The 23,591-nt window shown below is 50.2% G+C and overlaps 1 protein-coding gene across 10 annotated transcripts in view; it reads left to right on the forward strand.

Moving 5' to 3' along the window:
- The window catches only part of TMEM266 (transmembrane protein 266), a 134,869-nt gene that overhangs the window by 69,981 nt on the left and 41,297 nt on the right, over positions 1 to 23,591 (forward strand). For 9 of the 10 annotated variants that reach the window (XM_023652779.2, XM_070232921.1, XM_023652810.2 and 6 more), the window contains 2 exons: positions 10,330 to 10,484; positions 13,496 to 13,569. In XM_023652779.2, the coding sequence (XP_023508547.1) occupies positions 10,330 to 10,484; positions 13,496 to 13,569 (229 nt within the window). The remainder of the gene's footprint in view (positions 1 to 10,329; positions 10,485 to 13,495; positions 13,570 to 23,591) is intronic. The other variant, XM_070232926.1, reaches the window with a different exon arrangement.

Here is a 23,591-nt window from a genome sequence, read left to right on the forward strand (position 1 = left end):
TGAAGGCCTGGTTGGTTTGCAGGGTCTGGACTAGACAAGAGGCCACAAAAGAGAAAATTCAGAGAAGCCCAGAGTCTCCACCCTAGGGAGGCTCACAGTCCATAGGAGAGAGGATGGTAACAGCGTATGTGCTGAGGAAGGTGGTGGACGGCAAGAGTTGTCACCCCCTTTTACAGAGGAGACTCTGTGGCCTCATAGATAGTTCTCCCCATCTTTTTGGTAAAAAAAAGGGTACAGAGATGGTCATGGAGAGTAGGTAAGATAGTCTTTGTCAAACATGTAAAAATTAAGAAATGAAAGATATTTAGCCTTTTGTAATTTGTATTTTAGGGTTCTAAAAGGTCTAAACTGAGAAGTCAGGGCCAGATCCCCAGACAGCAGAAGCTTGGAGGAAGGCCTGATAGACAGAAAGGAACATTTTTAATTGGAGATGATGCCAATGGCACATTTCTTCTGGAGCTTCACAATCAGAGGAATAAAATATAATGAGGGCATAGGAATGGGTTTTGAGATGTCAGGCTAGAAAAAGAAGGCAGGTCCTGTATAGCAACATGTTTAAATAAAGACTAAAATAATTTTATATATTCCAGCAAACAAAGGCTGGAGGCAAAGAGCAGGGAATGGAGGAACCTACTACGCTGGAGCCCAAAATACACTTCCCTCTCCTCATACTGTCTAGATCAAGGACCACCTCCTCCAGAAAGTCTTCTGTCCTCCCACCCCACCGTGGCTGGGGCCCTGACTCTGTGCACCCATAGCACTTTGCCTACCTCCCTCACAGCATTCATGACACTGGGCTCTACTTGTCTGTTCTCCAGTCTGTCTATAGTACTGGACCAGGTGCTCCCTCAGGGCTTGCCTCAGGGTTCAGATCCTTTGAGCCTGGAACAGAGGGAGTGTTGACTAAATGAAGGAATGACTTGAGTGAGGAGTGAGTAAGTGAATGGGTGAGGCTGTGTTAAGGTAAGGATTAGAAGAGAAAGGGAAGCCCGGTTCCTTTTGGGGAGAGTTTGGGGCTGGCCCCCAGACCTATATAGGGTCGAGGAAGAGACACAGGGAAGGACCAGGCTTCTCATGCCCCAGAACTTAAGGCTATGGTCTGTGGCTGGCCTACCTTTAGGCATCCCTGCCAATGCCACACCCCCTCCACAAAGTCATTCTAAAAGAAATAAATAACATTTGCCTCAGAACATGCCAACTTCACTTAGTACAATTTTAACGTCCTTCTAGAAGAAGTAAAAGCCTTTCGGGATTCAGGCTTAAAAAGCAAGTTCATCCCTGCCATGACTTTGCAAGTGCAAAGTCTAGAAGTTGCATCATATGGCTTGTGAAGTCTTTGAGTCAGTTTTCCCCCAAGGAGAAAAAATTTTAAAAGAGCTTCCTTAATCCATTTTCTTGATGCCAATGAGACTTGTCTGTGATAAAACACCACCTCTTCCTTTGGTGTACCCGTTGTCCCTGGACCCTAAGCTGACCTTGTGACCCACGACTCTATATTTTTGGTAGGCTCAGGCTTCTAGAAGGGTTCTTTTTCTTTCTTTCTTTCTTTCTTTCTTTTTTCTTTTTTTTTTTTTTTGAGGAAGATTAGCCCTGAGCTAACATCTGCTGCCAATCCTCCTCTGTTTGCTGAGGAAGACTGGCCCTGAGCTAACATCCGTGCCCGTCATCCTTTACTTTATCTGTGGGACACCTACCACAGCATGGCTTGCCAAGCGGTGCTGTGTCCGCACCCGGGATCTGAACTGGCGAATCCTGGGCCACTGAAGCCCGTCATGCGCACTTAACCACTGCACCACCAGGCCAGCCCCTAGGAGGGTTCTTGATGCCCTAACCAAGGAATAAAGGTTTAATTCAGATCAAAAGATTTTTCTTGATAATTACAAGTTAGCCTCTTTCTCTTTCTTGTAGTCCAAGAACTTCAAAGATCTTGCATTGATTAAGAAGGCAGTAAATTCACAGATATCTTATTTCTCAGCAAAACAAAACTCGGGTCACCATCTACTCACAGATGCAGGGTGTACAGCCACTGGCGACCACTAGGTGGTGGCAGAGCGCCTCTGACCACCTCTGCAGGGTGTGTGAGTACTGACTCGACTGATGGGAGGAAAATTTAAACCCAAGGCCAGGTCTCCCAAGGAAAGTGAGCTGAAACTTATAGGGCTTGGGGTTCCCAGTCATCTGTGGAGGTACCTGGGATCTGGACTTTAGCCAAACAGAAGAAGCGGGAGCGTGGCCAACCCAGAATTTGCCAATCCACAGCTCAGAACCAGAGAGAGCTAGAGAAGGAGGGTATGCCTGAAAACTGTGGCCCACTGGTTCCTACCGGGTTAGGAAGCTGACCTCATCCAGGCAGCCCTGCCCACAAAGCGTGACACAAAGGACACTGTCAGACTTGTGTCCAATTCCCAGAATTGAGGACTCTCGAGGTGGGAGGGGGTTCCTATGGCAAATTGGTCCAATAGCACCTCTCTCCCTCACCTAAGTCAGGCTTGAACCCCATGGCAGCCCTTCAGAGATGTGTGGACAATACCCTGGGTCCCCCCAAGTAGGGGCAGCCAGTCCATGGTGTGTGTCAGCCATTATGTCCCCAGAGGGGGGTTTTGTGGCTTGCCAAGTGTGGTGACAGCTCCTAACTCCCAGCCCCAAGCTCTTGCCACCATACCCTGCAGTCTTTCCCAGAGTTGGCATTTCCAAGGATGCAAGAAATCTGAGATACTGGGACAAGCAATTGTCAGACTCCCATGACCCCAGCTGCACACGGCCCTCCCCCCTCTCTCCTCCCCAAGGAGGTAGGACTTGCCTTTAGCTCTGATTGGAGAATTCAAGATGCTTGTATGGAAACTTCAATTGCTCTAGTTCTCCCAAAGGGCTGGGAGAGTCACCTCTCACCTCCAACCTGAGAGTTCCTTTTATGTGAAATGTATTTATGTGCTCATATTTCTGGCTCTGTGTGTACCACTGTGGCTTGCCTCTTGGAATTGGGTACAGGAACAAAGGGGATACTTGACAGTGCTTTTCCTGTTGTTCTGGTTCTCCCTGGGAGAGTGAGAAAGAAGCTCCAGCATCCCTGTGGACGTTGGGCTTATGTTTCTCACGAGGGGATATTTGTCTCTGGAGAAGTCCTACACATGTGAACTCATTTCCCTCTCCTGCTTTTTTTCTCTCTTTATTTGTTTTGCTTTTCAGAGCGCTCTAGGTCTAGGAGCCCATTGCATAGTCAGAATTCACATACAAGGCTGCAGGCTCGATGAGGATGAAGGCCCTGTCCACCCTCATGTTCTCAGGCCAATACCATCCCTGGCATTTAGTGGGCATGTGATAACTAAGTGTGGAACGGAATGAATGTTGGAACTTCCCATATTTAGATAATTAATCCCCTTTCTAATTCCCATGTACCTAAATCATCATCAGGGTAGACACGTATAGTAGCCAGGTAGCACTGTGTATGGGCTTTACATATATTATTTTTAATGTTTTAGAAGAATAGCTCTGCAAATTTAGATAATACTTATTCCCACTTTGGGGATTAGAAAACTGAGACTCGAAGATTGCCCTCAGAGTTCAGTCAATTGTGGGAATACAATTTGGAGACTCCAATTGCCACCAAAACCCAGACAGATGGAGGGGCCGGCCCGGTGGCGCAGTGGTTAAGTGTGCACATTCAGCTTCGGCGGCCCGGGGTTCGCCGGTTTGGATCTCAGGTGCGCACATGGCACTGCTTGGCGAGCTATGCTATGGTAGGCATCCCACATATAAAGGAGAGGAAGATGGGCACAGATGTTAGCTCAGGGCCAGTCTTCCTCAGCAAAAACAGGAGGATTGGCGGCAGTTAGCTTAGGGCTAATCTTCCTCAGAAAAAAACCAAAAAAACCCAGAGAGATGGAAAAATCTGACTTTCCCCACTGTTTGTCAACAGAGAGAAAAGTTGAAGGAATTGTCTTTTAAAACAATTAGATGTATTAAGATTTGTAAAGTGTTCAGAACAGTTCCTGGTTCATAGTAAGTGTTTTATAAGTGTTTGCTAAATCAATCAAAATAAAGCCCAGGTCACTGTCAGAAGTTGGATTTAAGCCAGCCTCATGGCTTTCTCTGACAATATTTTAATCATCTGGAATAAATACAGTAAAGAAAAGTAAAGTGGGGCCACGGAATGTTCTGTTGACAGTCAAAACCACCACCAAGTCTGCGACATCCAGGCCACAAGTGTTCAGCATTAAGAATTGGAGCATCTTGGGGACAGAAGGGGTCTCAGACGGCCTAATCTCAGGGTTTGACTCACTTCAACCCCCTCCCTCAGCTCCTTTCTTTGGGGACTTGAGGGATGAAAATCTCAATGTGGGACTGACAGGGCCATCTGGTCTGGCTGCCTCCAGGGAAATAGGCTTTTCTGTGGTCTGCTACCTCCTCTGGGGACAGTCTGACTCTACTGCCTGTGAGCATCTCTTCAGACAACTTGAAGGTCTCCACAGGCCCAGTACATTAGCCACTGCCCCCTCTCACCATTGTGCATCCTCCCAGCCACACTGGCTTGGCAGCCACGCTGGCCTGGTGGTGCACTGGACTGCTGGGGTAAACACAGCCCTGGCAATCCTGGCACCACACGGTTCTGCTTCACCTTTCAGAATGGGGCTGTTTCAGTGCCAGGCTTGGGAACACTGCCTGATGGAGCAGTGACCTGGAGCTGCCTCCTTCTGGGCCACTTCCGTGGCCTTACCTCACATGAAGGATCCATCGGAAATTTGGCAAAGTTTATTTTAATATTCTAGAAGTTATTCTCTCAAACTTTTATCAAGACACCTAAGAATATAAAGCAGAAGCAGTAAAGTTTCCCGGCCTCCCTGCCTGCCCCAGGATTTCTGAGGCCTCAGGAGTGATTGGTGGAACCTCACGGTAGAACTCCTGCCCACCTGCCAGGAGAAGCCATCTGGTTGTTGGTATTTACAGACTTTGGCAGCCCAAGTCGGCCTCCTGGAGCTGTCCCCTCGCTGTTGCGGCATCAAGATATGAAATTGGAAGACACCTGTCCTCTGGTGGTGATTCCAGGGATAACAGCACCCTGAGAACCAGTTCCAGGACTTTGATGGGCTGGATGCTGAAGAGATGGAAGGAAAGTATCTTCTCTAATTAAAGAGTCAATGCTGATTTCCTTTTGGCCCATTAAGTTCCTTGAGTCATTATTTAACCGCTCAGAGATATTTTGAAACTGCATATATTCTATTTTCCTGCTAAAACACAGTCTCCTAGGGATGTCTGAGTCATTTGTATTTCAGAGGAAATTTTATTAACAGCTTGAGATTTCCAAACACTGGGTCAGCCAGAAAGTCTGCTGCTTCAGCCCAGCCTCTGTCCTGGAGCCTTGTGGTCCATGGTCCTGTTCTTCAAGGAGTTGGAAGCCCGGAGCCTGCTTGGATTGCGGCTTCAGCCTCAGATCTGTGGCTAAGGAAGCCCTCGACAGCCTGCAGACACACACTCAGTCTCAGTGAGTGTCACTGCCGCCTTCTTCCCCTGAGTCCGTGCCCCCCAGAGGGCCTGCCTGCTTCACCATTCCCTCAGTGCTAGGTCCCGTGCCCCAGCCCCAGGGCTGGCTCGGCACCTGCTTGCCTTCACTGTCTCATCTCTCCTACTCCCAGACTCCCTTTGCTATGCCCTGCCCGCCTCCTCAGATACCTGTTACCTCTTGCTAAATCCAAACTAGTGGTTCTCACCCAAATCACCTGGGATCTCAATGAAATGCAGATTTTCATTCAGTGAGTATGAGGAAGGCCCAAGATTCTGCATTTCTAACAAGCTCCCAGGAGATGATGATACTGCTGGTCCCTGGAGCCCATTGGGCGTGAAGGACCTAGGACAGTGGCTCTCAATCTTGGCTTCACATTGGAATCACCTAAGGAGATCAAAAAATACTAAGGCCTGGGTCCCACTCCAGAGGTTGTAATTTAAATGGTCTGGTGTGTGGCCTGGGCACAGGGATTTTTAAAAGCTCTATTGGTGGTCCTAGGATGCAGCCAGCGTTGAGAACAACTCACCTGGATGCAGATTCCAGCCTCCCTGCCCCAAGGCAGCCACTCCTCACCAGCTACCATGTCCCTGGATACCATCCTTTCTTTGACTGGTGGTCTTCTCTCTGTCGGCTTCAGTTGAGCCTGCCTCCATATGTCTTGCCCCGGAGTCTTGGGGCTCACATAGAGTGTGATGCAAATAGCACCCCTTGAACTTGTGCGAAAGGGGGCCTCGTGAAGTCACTCTCAGACTTGTGTGGTTGAGGGGCTGGTAGCTGAAGGCAGTCACGGGTAGTGGGGGACAATGGGGCTGGCACAGGAGTGGAACGGGACTGGAGCAGTAGGCACAAGCTCCGTTTTTCAGCTGGCTTGGGGTTCTTTGGGAAGTGCATTGGTTGTGCCAACGGTAGTAGGAAAGCCTGTCGCACCTGCCCTGGGTGGGGTTTGGTAAGCTGCACCCAGCACTGAAAGGGAAGCCCCACCTTCTCCCAGCCCAACTCCTGGCTCCTGTCCTTCTAGTGTTTATTGTGCTGGAGGTACTTTGGGGGCTGAATAGAATTTTACCATGAACAGTTCCTATTTAGTGTACATTTCAGCTATCCCCCGAGATATCCACAGGCCTCACTCCCTCCAACTTTCACAAATGTCACTTTCTCAGCAATGACTACCCTGTCCACCTTATTTAAAGTGTCACCCTTCATGCCCCCATTTTTTTCCCCACAGCACCTACCACCTTGTAGTACACCAGGTAATTTACTAAGTTGTTCTGTTTGTTGTTCGACTCTCTAGCCCACTAGAATGTAAACTGCCCAAGGGCAAGATTGCTGCCCTTTTGGATCACAGTGCCTACCTGGCCCATGGTGGGCATCCGGCCTTCATTTCTGGATCTTCCCCTGCCTGATCTCTGAATCCTGCCATCTGCGCAGTCCTCTCCCTGGCCGAGGAGTGCTGTGGTATCAGGGCCAGGCCAGCTATTGCCAACTTCAGACCACAGGTGACTCGGGACACCTGCCTGCAGCTCTTCACCTGGATGCAGATCCCCAGGCTCAGCCACCGTACTTTGCACCTACAGCTTCCCCATAACCAAACCCTGGTCTGGTTAGGAAGTTTTCTAACCAAACAGGAAAGTAAAAATCAACATTTTGTCATTTTAAGCACCGATAGAAAATGACTTTTCCCTGCCATGGAAGCAGGTCAAGATTGGAGTCTCCTGTTCATAGAGAGCCTGCCACTTGAAGAAACAAATGGTTTGTTTCATCCCCTTCTCCCTTCGGGACCTTCCTCTTGGGGTAGAAGGAGCAGTCTCTGAAGGGTGCACCCCACGCTCCAGGGCTGTGCAAGGCATGGAGGTGAACGCATACCCCTGCTCCTCCCGTTGACCGTGCAGGTGTGTCTTCCTGCTGGCTGCTCTGACCTGACACCATTCCAGGCAAACGGCCTGCCAGCTGCCCGTTTTTGTTTATAACTGCAGAAGGTGCTTGGCTCAAATTTCAATGACAGGGAAATGGCATCAGTTTTAGGTACCGCAGACAATTGGATGGGTTTTAGAGAGGAAGTAGAATTGGAGCTGAGTCTCCTTTGAGACCTGGCAATGACGGTGCTTGCCGGGAGGAGTTAACAGGGGGCACAAGGGAAGTGTGAAACTTCCAGAGGAAGTGCTGAGGCAGCTGAAGGCTGGGTGTGAGAGGCGTGAGAGATTAAAATAGGGCCAGCAGAAAGGGGGGCAGGAATGTCACGTTGTGGGGAAAGAAAGAGGGGGAGGAGGTGAGACATTTGGACGGATCAGGAGGATAAGTCAGCCCAGTAGTGATGTCCAAATATATGTTAAAATTCAAAGGGTCTTTCATATACAAAAGCAATGCTCAGCTGATAGTTCCCTGGGGGCAGCAGCCTCTGGGCTTCTCTGGGCCTCTGTCCCTCTGAGCTTGAGGTGGAATCTTCACTGCCCTCACCCTTCTTTCCTGCCCCTCCTGGACAAACACACCCAGCCCCTCCCACTGGTGGCCCTCTTGTGGCCTTTCATCACTGACACTAACTTCTTGCCTGTATCCCAGGGTTCTCATGCATTCCTCAGACCAAATCACAACCATCCTCACCAAGCCTCCTGGAGACCCATCTGCTCTGAGTTTAGGGTTGTCAAGTTTAGCAAATAAGGATATAAGACCCCAAGTTAAGTTTGAATTTCAGATAAACAATGGATAATTTTTTAGTATAAGTATGTCCTATGCAATGTTTGGGATATACTTATACTAGGAAATTGTTCACTGTTTATCTGAGATTTAACTGGATGTCCCATATTTTATCTGGCAGCCCCACTGAGCTCCATGTGGTGTCAAGTTTGGGGCTTACCCTGTAGCCTCTCGCTTTTGGGTTGGCCCACTTGAGCCTGTGAGAAAGGGGAGAGAAGTGCTTCTGCAGTGGCCTTCGAGACCCCTCTACAATGGATGATGAAGGTATCATCAGTGACCTTCATAGTTGAGACTCCACTCACCTGTGTCCCCCTGTCTTCTGCTTCTTCCTTAATGAGAACCTTCTCTTCTGACCTGGCTGGTCTATTTGTCCCTACACCACACCCTGGCACCCTGTGGGGCTCACTTAAATCACACATCCCCCATCCAATGTGCCCTCCTTCTCTCCCTCCATCACCTGTGGAAATCTCTGACCCATCTTTCTAGGACCAGCTTCCCGAGACTGGGACTGAACCCCCAGTCTGTGCATTCCCCAGAGCCAAGGACAGTGCCTATCATTCCCATAGGTTTTAGAAAATATCCAGAAAGACTTGAATAAGCTAAATTTCCTGCCAGTCTTCTTGAAGAGCCATGAGCTTTGTCCCACCTTCCTTCATGCTTTCTCTAGATGGATCATGAGGAAGAAAGCTCCTCCTTGAAACATTCACATTATTCCTTCTTGGAGAAGGGAGCACCTTGAAGCAGAGCTGGCCCTCCCAGCAACACCCTTGGGATCTTCGGGGGTGGGCACTGGCCCCCTAGCCGTGGGTTTCAGCAGATTGCTCCCTCTAGATGGGAAGGATGGGGGGTGGCGGCCAACTGGGCCATCTAATAATTTATCACCATCATCATCATCAATCCATTTCAGCTACATGGTGCTTTATAAGTCAGATACATTTTCTCATTTAACTTCCAATAACCCTAGAGGTTAAGGAGTTTTATAAATGGGGAGGCTGAGGCCCAGAGTGGTTTTGACATGGTCCTGGGAGGCCAAAGTCTGAGCAAGAAGTGAGGACTCCCCAACTAGTACTGTCTCTGGGCTTCTAATTCTTCCTCATCAAGGCAGGTAAGCAGTTTCAGCTTGTAACTAAACTACCAAGGCAGTGATGTTTGATTTCAGCATCCCTATGCCCCCTTAGAGGCACCCCTTTTTCCTGGGATCTTGTGTTTCTGAAGGAGTGGGTCAAATGTCCTAAGAGAACCACCTAGCTCTGAGATTCTGCACCTCCTCTCTACTTCCAAACCCACTTGGAAAAGATTCTGTCCCCAGTTGCCTCATCTTTACCTATGAACATTCAAGATCATTTAGTGAAGGGTTTCCCAAAAGATGGTCCATGGAACAGTAGTCCCACCAGATGCTATGTGATAAAAGGATACCATGGTCCAGCGAGTTTTGGAAAAACTGATATTGTAATCTCTTTTGGAGCATGATGATGCATAATAGCATATTAAAGGCACTGAAATATCCCTCAGAGAAAAGCATCTATATAAGTTTGACCCAAATTTTCCAAAACTTACCCAACCATGGGAACCTTTTCTCAAGTAACAACCATTAACATTCTGTGGAACCAGCATTCCATACCACCTACTTTGAGAAACAGGGATCTAGTTCCGATCTTCCCTTGTATAGCTGAAAAAACTGAAAATGCATTTATAAATTCTTTGAGCATTTATTAGAGGCGAACTGAGGATCAGATGCCTGGATGCCAGAGCCTGTGCTGGGTTCTGAGACCACGCAAAAGCATAATAATAACAGCTCTTTTTCATGCAGCACTTTCCACATAGCCAGACTCTCACCTAACCTTTGTGACCTGCAGTCTTTGCTAGCCTATGAGATGTGGGTTTCATACCTATTTTAAAGATGAGGAGACTGAAGCACAGAGAGATGCTGCGAGTTGCCTAGATCAGCCTTTAAACTGAGCTCCATCTCTTAATGAGATGTTTTTGCTCTTCATAAGTCTACTCAGTGGCCTCTTGAATAAGGTTGTGATTCTTCAGGAAACGTGGAGCCCAGGAGGAGTGATGCAGGTGGGTTTGAGAGCAGGGCTATGGCTGGGGTCTCACCCCTCTCAGTGCCTCCTCCCCAACTTTTGTCCCCGCAGGTCTACTTGGCTGAAGCCGTGCTGTGGGAAGAGAGCAGCCGTGTGGCAGGTATTTTTGCTCAGTGCAAGTCTCAACAGTTTCCTGGTAGCCTGTGTAATATTGGTGGTGATTCTCCTGACTCTGGAACTTCTAATAGATATAAAGCTTCTCCAGTGTGAGTAGCAAGAGAGATACATATACAAATACCTATGATGTCAATATTCAGTGTGCATCCATCAGGGGTCCCCAACCAGCAGTGTGACCTGCTCCCAACCCAACACCACTGCTACACCCCTGACCCCTTGGCTCATGGGGATTACCGCTGGGGAGGAAATCTGGCAGCTTTTTCTCCCTGTCACCCCCATCATCAGTTTGCCCCTCTCTACCCAATGTGGCCTCTTCAGTCCCCCTCTCCAGCATTCCATGATTGGAAACTGATGAGATCAAAACCGTTGGGGACCCCTGTATGCACTTTTTTTTATTGTTCCCATTTGGAATTTTCCAGATTGGAGAGTTCCCATGTGTGGAGGCATATCATCTTGTAGTAACTAATAATGGCAGCAACTGCAATGACAATGTGATTCCTTGTATTTTCATCCAGCTGTAAGTTGGCAGTGTTATTTATATATAATGTGAAAGTTTTGAAAGCACTTTTCCATACATTTGGGCTTAGCAGCAACCCTGTGAAATGGGCAAGGATGATACCATCCCATTTTATAGACCACGGAATTAAGTTGTGGAGCAGTTACACTGTTCCTAGGTAAGAGGTATTGGAGCTGGGACTTCAAGCCACCAGGCCATTTAATGGCATGGCCAATTCTCCCCCACTTTAGATCCTCTTGGTGTTCATCCTTGTTTCTTGTGTCTGGGAACCTGATGCACATGGCAGCCAATGGCTCATCTGCTACCTCTTCTTTCCTTCTGGATGTCCCATGGCAATGTGGCTGTCAGAGTGGAGGGCCTGCTTCCTGCCCCCATCCTTGAAGACCTCTGTTTCTTGCACCAGCAGGGGTGCCAAGGGTCTTGACTCTTGGCTTTGGATGAGTGAGTGGTGTCTGGTAGAGCTCCTGGTTCCTCATAGTTCCCCGATTCAGAAGGTGGATCATTCAAGTACAAATAAAAAAGAGATGAAATTGTTGGCCCCCTGAGGGAGTTCTGTTCCTACCATTGGCAAAATTTAGGACTATAGATCCAGCTATTCCCAAACCCATTCAGTTGTCTTGGACTTGTTTTCTCAAATGCCCCCAATTTCTTTACTGGGGCCTCTGTACTCAGAGTCCCTCAAAGCTCCTTCTATCCACTTTCCCTACTCTCTAGAGAGGATGACAGGGAGCATAGACTTGGTTTTGTCTGATAAGCCTCATTGGGTTTTGTGCAGTTGATGGCCCCTTGGTTCCAATCAAAGCATCTTCCAGCATAAAGTGATCAGCCCTGGTTTTATCCTCAACCTGTCTTCAATTAAACCATGTTGTCTACTTTCTCTCCCACTCATCCATGTGTCTGCTTTTTATGAGGTCTGACCATAACGGAGTCTTTCTTTCCCTGTCATGGATTATACTCTGGGCCCTTGGCTGCTCAGGTTGTGACAAGGCATTGAGTAGAACTAAGAATCCAGCCGACACTGGAATTCTGCTTAAAATTAAGTATCAAGGAGATTGATTTTGGTGGGAGATCCAATAGCAGCTCATAAAAGGCATCTTAAATTCCATAAAATGCACAATCAGAGATTTATTGCTCTTCTAAAGCAAACCGTAAAAAAAGGCACAGGAATTCATTTGAGAAATAATGGGGAGAGATTTTATGTTTTCAGAATCATCTGGAGGTCTTTGTGGTGTCACACAGGCCTCAGCCTCTCAGTTCCCACTAGTATTCATGTGGCCCCAGGACAGAAAGAGTGCACAGCATCTCCAGGGCTCACCTTCTAAGCATCATATTGGCCCATGTCAGGGGACCGCAAAGTCTCCCACCTGGAATGTGGTACTGCAGACTTCTCCCCTGGACATGTTCCAGGACATGGTTTCTGCCCACTCCCCTGGGTTACTGATCTCAGAGCTTTAGGGGAGGCTGTGGGTTCCTCTCTTTCCAGCCAGCCCACCCCACTGATGGCTCTGGGCATTTTCCTTTGGCCCACAGGGCATGCTGAGCTGGATGTTAAGCAGGCCTGGCTGGAGTCCAGTAGGGAAGCAGCACAAGGGTGTTCTCAGTGGTGTGCCTGCACCCTGTTTTGGCCCTGCCACCCTGCCCCAGGATGTCCCACCAGTATCTCTTTCAGGCCTGCCCTCTGGGAGCATCCATTTCCACTCACTCCCTATTACAGCCTACCTGACCCTTGTCCTGGGCCCCAGCACCCTGCTTTTGGCCTTGCGCCTGATAAACTATGCCCTGCTAGGGCTCGGAGGCTGGTTGTGGCTCCTGTATGTTGAAAGGGCCTTCTGGAGATGGCAACTTAACTCCAAGGATTGACTGGTGGAAGGTCGGGTAGGAGCTTTCAGTGGCTGAGGGCTCTCCCCACTCACACTCCGGAGTCTGGAGGCCAGCAGAGCAACTTGGAAGTGTAGCAGACTCCAGCCACCTGCTGTGCTACTTCGGGAGGCTGACATCCCCCACCCCATGCCTGGCTCCCTCTTCCAGTTCTTGTTCCAGCTTTCTCCCCAAACACCTTGACCAATACCACCATCTCTGCCACTCAGAGTTTTCAGAAAAAAAAGTCAAAGTACACTTGCCTTGAGTCCCATGAACCATGCACGGTGCTTTGGGGGTGCATTGTAGTAGAGATTTCTGAAAGCTCATCTAGACCTGACTGAAGCTACTACCCAGATCTGAAAGCTGCAGATGTCTTCCTCAGCGCCCCCAGAGGGTCCTTTCCAGGAGGATGGCTACAGCACAAAGCCCACTGAGGCTGATGGGACTGAGCTGGAATTCAGAGAGGTGGCCTGTGGGGGAGACGGAGGCAGCCCCTCAGTGGAGAGAACAGCAACATCACTGGTCTGCCAACCTCCCACCATCTCCACTGCAGACACTTAAAGCTTCCCTTGGTGTTCTCTGGCCCGATTTCATCCAGATCTAAATGTTCACATGAGCAGGCCCCGGGATCCCAGGGGTCTGCCTCCATGCTGTGAAGCCCCTCTACTGATGCACCTAATTCCTTACTCCTAAAATTGGCCCCTATCACTGTGTTCATTGCAGTTTCCAGTGCATTCCAGTTTGCTGGTGTAATTCACTGGATCAGTCTGGTCATCCTCTCTGTGTTCTTCTCAGAGGTAGGTGAAGACTTGGGCCCTATGACCTTCTCTTTAAGGCAACTCTTGTTCTGGAGAGACCAAGCTTAATTCTCTAAACACTGACTAGTGTGAGGCCCTCTGCCAGCCCCGGAGGCTGCAAGGAGAGAGACGCAATACAGGGAACTGAGTTCTGTGCTAAGAGATGGTGCATGGAGGAGCAGCTGGCAACTCCACCAGGAAGGCTTGGCCCCAGCAGGTGACCTCCAAGTGGAATCCCAGAGGATGAGCATGTGTCCAGGTGAGGGTTGGGTGAGGACATTTGTGGAGGTGAGACTGAGCAGGACATAGTTGAGGGAAACCAAGTGGTTCGTGTGGCCAGTAAGGAACAGGCAGAAGGCTGGGCTGATGCCCAGGGGGCCTGGAGGTGGGGAGAGTGGGTAGGATGCTGTAGCCATGGTCTTGGGCACACAAGTGGCCTGCCCCTTTGGGCTAAGACATGCAGAGGGCAGAGAGGACAGAGTCACAGGCTGGGCAGTGGACTTACCAGGTGCTGTGGCAGGTACAGGGTCTGACTAGGCTGAGAGCCATGCCCCCTCAATGTGAGCAAAGGGGATGGGATCAGGGAGCATGGACGCCCCTCACTCCTGCTGGAGTTGGCTGATAAAGTCTTGGTCCATGTCTCTGTGTGTGCAGTAAGAGGGAGAAAGCTCCTGGAAGCTCCTAAGCACTGAATTTTAGTGGGAGCTGATAGCCCATTGTGGGACTGAAATGGGAGAGAAACCAGGATCCCAGCACATCCCTCTGCCTTTTCACAGGGGTGAGTAACACTTCTGAGCAGTTCCCAGGCTGTCACAGTGATAACCTGGCCTATATTTCAGGGGCATTGACTTGGGGCTGCTGCAGGCAGGGTCTCCTGGGGAAGCTGGGAAGACTGGAGTTTATCTTGCGGGCTGTAGCGAATCATAGAAGGAGTAGAGAGTTTTATGTGGAAATCCACTTCTTCCTAACAGAGCAGACATCTGGCCCGAGTCAGCTGATCACTGTTCCTCTCCACCCATGTGCTCCCACTCACCATCACAGGTCCACATTAGCCCATGCAGATCCCTAGTGGGACTTTCAGCATGGTCAGTGAGCATGGGAAGAAAGGCAGAAACAAATAAGGCACAGAGCACACATATGCACACACATACACACACAGCTCGTGTCAACACGTGTGCTGCTACCCTGGAAGCATAGAGGAATCAGGGCCCTAGAGCACAGCAGGGCCTTGAAGGGAGGAAGGATGTTGGGGAGAGAAACTACATGGGCAAGGGGACAGAGGTAGAGAATATTTTGTGACGTGATCAGGATGCCCAAGGAGTCAAGAGTCCCAGGGTCCTCCTGTGGGCCAGCTCTGGCCCCATCTAATGATACTCAGTCAATTGATCTAGCTCGCTTTCTCAACAGGCGAGGGCTGGGCCTCAGGCCTTGATTCCAGAATCCTGAGTAGGGGTGTGGGGTGTGGTGGGGCTGGGCAGCAGGCATTCCAAGCACAGAACATTCTCTTCCCAGGCCTTGGCTCCTGCAGACCACAGAGTTGGCCTGCAAGCCTGGGCCTGAAGCTCAGACTGTGGGTAGATCCCAACATGCCTCTCCCGGGAAGTGTCCCAACCAAAGGACCATTGCCCTGGAGGTGCCTCAGCCCCCAAAACAGTGCCTGTTCCTCAGCCTACTGCCCCTTGGAGGGTCCTGCCCTCCCCAGACCCCTCATCACTTCTCACCGTGATTCCCTTCCACGAACGCCTGGGCTGTGGCCAGATGTCTCCTTGATGCAAACCTTGGAAAATGTGCCATGTGTCTGGGACTGCCAACAAAAATGTTTAATCAGTTGCTGTGGTTCTTCCATCTATCCCTCTGCTTTGCTTTTATTGGCTTTGCAGAATTTATTACCCAGCGTTAATTTGGCATTCCCTTCCTGTCACTGCCAGAGACAAGCCACCTGAAACAGACAAGCCCCTGTGCAGAGGAATCTCAGCCTGAGACCCCCACCTGCTCTCACACACACCCCCAGCCAGGGAAGGGGCTGGGGCTTCCCACCGGCTCAGTTGGGGGAGCAGGGGGCCTGGGGGAGAATGACTGCACCCCTGACCTTACCTTGTGGAAGACGATAAGGGTGGCGTGGACTTGTAATGGGGGAATAACCGAGGGATAACAGAAGAGTAACATAGGAGTAACAGGAGAATAATAGGAGTAACCGAGAGGGTAACGGAAGAGTAACAGAGGGGTAGCAGGGGGCGTAACAGAGGTGTAATAGGGGGAGTAACAGGAGGGACCTGTCTCCCCCAGTGCACCCTGCCCAGTGTGAACAGAGGGGCTGGTACACAGTGATCTCACGACGAGGCAGCCCAGCCAGTGAGCCTGGGTTTCTGTGTCTCATGGAGTGCCCAAGAGAACTGAGAGTCAGGACCTCAGGGCTAGAACGGTCTCAGAGAGACCGTCTCACAGAGATCCCCCTTCACCAACTCCTCCAGAGGGTCTGGAAATGTGTGAGAGCATTTGTGCTCCTCATAGCAGCTGAGCCACCTCAAGTGGGAAGGGCCAGGGGAGATAAATGTCCCTCAGTGGTGGATCAAGGCTGTGTATTTGCCCCCCTGAAAATGCCGGTAGTGTCCTTTTAAAACTACACAGAAGAGGAGAGCAGCCTGGGCTTACAGGGCCAGTTCTGGCCAAAACTTGGCCCAGGGCTCTGGCTCCTCATCTGGTCTCTCGCCACTGCATTACCCTGGTGCCAGAAGGCTGGGAGGAGACCAAGGATCTGGGGGAAGGACCAGGGCCCAGGCCAGGAACTGAGAAAGAAAGAGTCCAACTCTGCAATGTCTCTGACCACAGACCCAGCACAACTGGTGTGCCCTCCTCAGCTAGGAAGAAACAAACATCACTCCTTGAGGGCTGGCCCCTCCTTTCTCTGGGAAATATCAGAGGGTGGGGCCACTACACGCCTGCTTGGACTTAACAAGTGGGTGTTATTTCACAGGCAAATTCCAAGAAGGTTCGACCCAAAGGACTCCTGATGTGGTGGAGCCTTTTGACTTGTCCTCAGCAACATTCTACCTTTGTCCCAACTGAACTTTAGGACAGCCCTCGAATGTGGGTGGGATATTTTATGAGCTGGGAAACTGAGGCCTGGAGAGGAGCGGAAACATGCCCAGGGCCTGTAGGAATGACAGGCAGGACCAGACGCAGTCCTCTGGTGGACGTGCGGTTGCTCCATGCCATCCTTTGTCCATCTCAGAGCTCTAAGAACTGTTGTTCTGTTCTGTGTGGGGCCCGGAGGACAGAGCTGGGCCCAAAGAAGGAAGTGTGAGGCTGGTTTGGGTTCATTTCAAGGACATCTGTTCAAACTGCTGAGCTATTTCAGCAGTGAGACACATGCTTCTCAAAGTGGTAAGAGTGGGCACCCCTCAGTCAGGCAGGCTGTGTGGGGTCCCTGCAGGTGCCTGAGGTGAAAGCAGGTGCCTGCGAGGCTTCCTGGGCCCTGTGGTTGTAGGTCAGGCAGGGTCACCATGCTTCCACATGGCCCTGCAGTACCAAGAACGGGCAGAGCCTTGGGAATCCAGATGGAGAACTGTGCAAATGGTGTTTCCAAAGCACAGCCCCACCCTTGGCTGAGACCAGGCCCAGCTAGCCACTTGGAACCAGGGAGCCCAGCTGCTTCTTTTCCTGAGACTGCGCAAGGACTTGGGGCCTGGCCAGGCTGGGCCACCATGTAGCAGGGCCCTAGTGCAGGCCATGGAGTGTTGGCCCCGTCCCCTAATTGGGGTGGAGTCAGGGGGATGCAGAGAGGCCCAGCTCTTTTCCTAGAAGAGGAGAAAGCTGACCCATGGCTGGCCTTCTAGATAAGAGTGTCAAGGCAGTGGCAGCAGCTACTGCTGCTTCCTCCTTTTCCTCCTATTGTTATTTTTTTTATTATTATTTTATTGAGGTGAAATTTACATAACATAACCCTTTTAAAGTATACCATTCAAGGCATTTAGTACATACATAAAGTTGTGTAACCATCACCTCTTTCTAGTTCCAAAGTAGTTTCATCACCCCCAGAAGAGTCCCTGTTCCCATTAAGCAGTCACTCCCCATTCCTCTTCTACGCCAGCCCCTGCCAACCACTAATCTGCTTTCTGTTTCTGTGAACTTAACTATTCTGGATATTTCATATAAATGGAATCATAGGATTCATGACCTTTTGTGTCTGGCTCTTTCATCCACCAGGGTGTTTTCAAGTTCATCCACGTTGTAGCATGGATCAGTGCTTCCTTCCTTTTATTTCTGGATAACATTCCAGTGTATGGATAGACCACATTTTTGTTTATCCACTCCTGAGTTGATCAAGGCTTCTCTTAACATCAGCTATGAGGGTCACCTCCTTCTCCCCAGCACAGCCTCTCAGAGTTGCCATAGGCTGCACTGGGTCCCAACGGAACCTGGCCTGCTGGGTTACCTGGGCCATGTGCCAAATGAAGGCCATAGTCAAACCAAACTAGGCCAGAACCTTATCTTTCCACATCAGCAGCCACCCCAGATTCTGGATCCATGAGGAGGTCCTTCTCCTGCTTGCTGCCTCCTCCCACGGGGCCCCTGGTGAAGCTCAGTCATCAGACGAAAGGCAAGAGGATGGGTGCCGTGCTTTATGCTCCAAGAGATGAGGATGCATTTGCATCCCCTCAGTGTCTGATGAGAACTTGACAAAAGGGAGCCAGTTTGGCCACTGAGTTGCTCTGTGGCTTTGAGCAAGTCACTGCCCATCTCTGTGCCTCAGCTTCCCGACCTTTAAAGTGAGGGAATTGGACCTGTCCTAGGGGCTGCCTTCTTGACTCCACCTAAGGTAGAGCCACTGCTCGCGCTTAGGGGAGAGATTTTACTCTCTGTTCCCCTCTCCAGATTTCAGAAAGCTGGAGGGAAATCAGGGTTTCAGACCTGCCTCACTGCTAGCTGTGAAAGCCCTTGCACATCATGTCACTTCTGACCTCACTTGTCCCATCTGTAATGTGAACAATGGCTGCCCCACCACCTCCCAGGACAGGCCTGATGGGATTATGAAAACGCTTTGGAAACATTGCAAGAGGAAGAAATGAGTAAGGTCCTAGAGCAGCATCAATGGATCAGACTGGATTTTAGAAGGTTCGGTCCTGCCACCCTCCACCCCATGCTGTCGCCTTAAAGGAGCCATTTAAGAGCAAGGAAGTGGTCAGTACACCACATCCTGCTGACCTAAGTTAGATAAATCACAGGATGTTATCCATCAGATTTGGCAAGGAGGGGGTCATGGGTAACCAAGGTGTGAGCAGTTTGACTGGAGTGGTGGGGCCCATGTCAGATTGTAGTGGGTTAAGTGGAGACTTCTCTTCAAAACCTTTGCCTGGGAGAAGAGAGAGAGAAGGTAGTGGCTTAAGGGAGATATAGGGTCAGTGAGGGATTTTTTAGAATGGAAGAAGTTGAGAATGTTCATATGCTGAGAGGCGGTTCTGGAAGAAAGCCCTGTGCATCTTGTGTATTTCAGGCTCCTCCTCAAGGCCTAGCATGGGACTGTGTGCACAGTGAGCATGCTCCACCCTGCAGGCCTTGAACCCATTCTTTTAAGGTAGCTGGGAACCTCCTGCCAAAATGAACCCGGTACCAGGGAGAGACAGTGCAGCCAATCTGTCTGTGAGCCCAGGTCCCTGGAGGTATTGGCTACTGTGTCTGGCCGGGGGATTCACCATTAGATCCCTAGGGAAGAGGCTGCCAGGGAGGAAGCAGTCCCCCTGAGTCACAGTGCTCCATCCCCACAGATTTGGAGGGTGTGAGCCTGGAGGAGTGATGGGGAGGCTGGTCACTTTGCTCCTGTTTTATCAATGCCTAACCTTAGGGGGTGCCTTGCAGTCACCCTTCAACCAGCTCTTGTCGCCCTGCCAACCTTTCTTTTACACACCAGTTCAAGACTGCTTTCAGCCCCTGCAAAAGGTTCTCACGTTTCTTACTTTTTCCTTGTAGCTATATCCTGGACTCCCTGTCTTCCTCCTGCTGCTTTGGCGGGGGGGAGGCGGGGGTGCCTAGCAGCCATGTTGGCAGTGAAAACTTGCAGAAGAGCAAATCTGCTTCTTAAGGAAGTGCCAGGGATCAGCCCCCAGCCCCTGGTACCCACTGTGGATTTTCTTTAGGCCAGCCTGCTCCCATGAGCCTTGCACCACCCCACTCCCCATGCCAATGGGCTGCAGCATTTTGGGGGCATGGGCTCAGGGCTAGAGGTGTGCTGCTCCCTTCTCCCGAGCTGGTGGGCCCAGCTTTGGGCAGGGAGCAAGGGTGCCAGCTCCAACTCTACTCACCAAGTGGTCAGCACGGGGGCCACTTTCTGCCTGAAGAGGGGGTGCCTTTTAAAAATTTGCACAAAGGCATCTTCTAGACTAGCAGCTGCTTCTGCCTGCATCCCTCAAGGTTGCCAAACCCTACGAGCCTCATCAGGCTGCATCCCAGGGAAAGAGGCTGATGACCCTAAGAGGAGGGGCTCAGGCAGTGGGATGGGCAGAAGGCCCTTGCTGCCACCTGACTGAGGCAGGGCCTGGAGCAGATGCAACGGTCAGGATTTCCCACCCTCCCCTCTTGCCTGAAGCCTTTACCCCTTCCCTGGAGAGATGAAGGGAGTCCTTCCTGAGAGCAGGGCTGGCTGAGGGAAAAGATGAGAGCACCTGGGGTGGGAAAGAAGAGGGACCTGGGGACCAGAAGATTAACCTGCCTCTCTCTGAGCCTCAGTTTCTGCATCTGTAAAATGGCATAAGAGCTAGGCTTATAGTAAATATTCAATAAATGGTGCCATCCTCAATGTTTTGCCACAACTCTGGCCTCTCTCTCATATCAGAGCATCCTCTTCTCCAGAAGGCAAGGTTGGAATGAAGGAGGCTGAAAACTCATATCCCAGGTAGGAAAGAGGTAGCTAGAACTACGGAGTCCAGTTCCCTCAGATCCTCCCTCAAAGTGCTTTGAACTCTTGGGGGCAGGATTGCAACGCCAAGGGCCCTGGGGGTGGGGTGGGTGATAAAATACCCGTCGTTGTTGCCCTCCTGCACTTCTATTATCAAAGCTCTTTCCCAGGGGAGCTTTGTAGCAGCCCGATGGGGTGGGCAGCGTGAGGGGCACTAGTTCCATTTTCTTCCAGGTCGGCTGAGGGATTCAGCCAATGTCACATGGTTAGTAAGGGATAGTCAGAGCCAGAAAGGGGATCTGACTTTTGACTCCTGATCTAATGCTCTTTCTCCTTGCCGTATGTGGGCTTGTGACCTCCCTATTTTCCCCCAGGGCGTTGTCATCTTACACATCCCTACTGTTCTGTTGGGTACCCCAGGGGAGTTTGTTAAAAAGGCATATTCCTGGGCCCTGCAGCCAGAGATTCTGATGTCCTGCATCTCCATGAGAGCCCAGGAATTTGCATTTTAAACAAAACCCCTAGATGTTGCTGAAGCAAGGGGTTCTTGCCTGCATGTTGAGAAACACAAGCCCTCAGTGGCTTGGTCAGCCTGTGTTTTCAGAGGTGTAAGACCTGTGCTGGGTACCATGAGGTGGCAGGGCAGTGTGGCCAGGTCCCTGCCTCCATAGACAGGGGATCTCAGCAAAGGACGCTGCAGAGGAAAAGTCACCAGGTGGGGTGTTTCAGAGCTGAGTTCTCACCCTGACATTTCCAGGCCACCATTTCCCATCTACAGCAGGCGGCTGGACCAGGAGGTGTTTCCCGAGCCCTCTCCATAGCTGCTTTTGGCTCTTCTGTTTCCATGGGCTGGGCTGAGCTGGGATGGGAGGTAAAGGCTCCCCAGAGGAGGGGGGTGTGAGACAAGCCTCGGAGGATGGGTCCCATGTGGATGGCCAGCAAAGAGGAGAGGCAGGTGGCCAGTGCTCCTGCTGCTCCACTTGCTTCCATGGCACAGCTTTGGCCCATAAACCCGTTAAACCTCCATCCCTTCGTAGACCACAGAGGCTCTGTGTGTGCTGTCTGTTGCCTGTCCCTCCCCTCTCAGGGGTTTCTAGCTGAGTCTCCTGCCTGGCCAGCTTCCTTCCTCATCCCCCCACCCTGTACTCCTTGTCAGCTAAGCGCCGCCTTGTTTATAAAGAAGCAGGATGATTCCTTTTATATGAGGTTCCTAGAGTAGTCAAACTCCTAGAGACAGAAAGCAGAAGCGTGGTTTCCAGGGGCTGGCAGGAGGGGGAATGGAGCGTTAGTGTTTAATGGGTGTAGAGCCTCAGTTTAGGATGATGAAAAAGTTCTGGAGACGGATGATGGTGATGGTTGCATGACAATATGAACATACTTAATGCCACAGTACACTTTTTAAAATGGTTAAAATGGTAAATTTCATGTTATGTGTATTTTACCACACTTTTAATAGAAGGAGGAGGAGAAGCAGCAGCAGGAGAGATCTTATTTGGACCAGGTCCTGTTCCCCTCTGTCCTAGCCTGGGATTTCTGCTCTGGGAGCCCCAGAACTGGGATTTTGGGGTGGAGGTCGCTAGTGTAACATTTCAGAGGAGACAAACACCAAGTTTCAAGTTCAGCACAATTAGAGGGAGTGAACAGCAACAAAAGAAACCAGGACACTATGTGTGTTCTTACACAGCTTGAGTACTCTTATGCAGAGTCAAAAACCTCTGGGTCCACATGTCATCTTCACCACCTAATGTCTGAGCGACCTTGGGCAGCTTCCTTAACCTCTCTGAGCTTTAGCTTCCCTCTCTGTACAGCGAGAATCACAAGTGAGGAGGACTGGCCCAGTCTTTTATGTACTAGATGGCAGCTGTTAGTCTCATAGAGAATTGGAAGATTCATATCATCTAACCCATCTCTCAAGCAGAAGAGGAAACTGAGGCCTAGAGAGGAGATCTGACTTGCTCAAGGCCACACACCCAGCCCATTACTGAGCTGTGACCTTAAGATATCTTGGACCCCAACCCAGATGTCTCTCCACCTCTTCAGTGCTATCTTGCAGTTAAGCATCAGTCTCCCAGCCCAGAGCATGTCTGTCTCTGTTCTCAGAGATGGTGACGTAAGTGGCTGCCGTCAGCATTCCACCTTCTCAGCCTCTCAAGGAAATCAGGGTACTCTTTTATAAAAGGAAGAGGTGAATTTTATCAGCCAAGTCTTCTTGTAACATAACAAGTGTGAGTGGAGATCCATGGACTTTCTGCAGTTTCACTAAGTTCAGATGGCTAGCCTGAACTACAGGCATGTGGGAGAAGGGACACCATCTGGTGTGAATTACTGTGAATTAGTCATCTTGGTTCAAGGAAGGACCTACAGACAAATGTGCCAGGATAATACGAGACCAGCTTTTAGGTATCCTCTTTGGAGAAAGATGTACAGTCATGCACCCATTAGGACGCTTTGGTCAGTGGTGGACCGCATATATGACAGTGGTCTCATGAGACTAGTACTGTATAGCCTAGGTTTCTAGTAGGCTATACCATCTAGGTTTGTGTAAGTACATTCTATGATGTTCACATAACAACGAAATCACCTAATCAGTCATTTCTCAGAAGGTATCCCCAGAATTAAGTGACGCATGACTGTACACTTGGTGAGGAAACCATTCCTGAAGGGAGCAGCATTGGAGTGATTACTGAGGGTTTTAAGGGGTTCATACAGAGGGTTTTAGTCATTCATGCGTTCACAGTGTGTAATCACTAGTGTCTACTCTATGCCAGGGATTAGGGGTAAAGGAGAGAAATTAGACAGTGTCTCTTGAGCCTTAATTGGGGCATCAGGCAGGTCATCACCACAAGGTACAATGAAGTGCTGTGGGAAGGTGATGTTCCAAGGACTAGAGGAACACCAAAGGAAGAAGCACTGAACCTGGGGAGCGTGGAAGAGCTTCATGGAGGTGACATGTGAGCTGAGGCTGGCAGGACAGGAAGGCCTTTGCCAGGTAGAGAAAAGGGCAAGGGCCCTGCTGGTTAGCACACAGGCCAAGCTGCTGTCACAAGAAAACCAAAAACAGGGGCTTAAACAAGGCAGGGTTCATTTCTCTCTCATGGAAGGATAGGTGGGGTAAGCAGTTAAGACTGGG

This window comes from Equus caballus, chromosome 1 (genome assembly GCF_041296265.1).
Source record: "Equus caballus isolate H_3958 breed thoroughbred chromosome 1, TB-T2T, whole genome shotgun sequence".
NCBI lineage: Eukaryota > Metazoa > Chordata > Mammalia > Perissodactyla > Equidae > Equus > Equus caballus.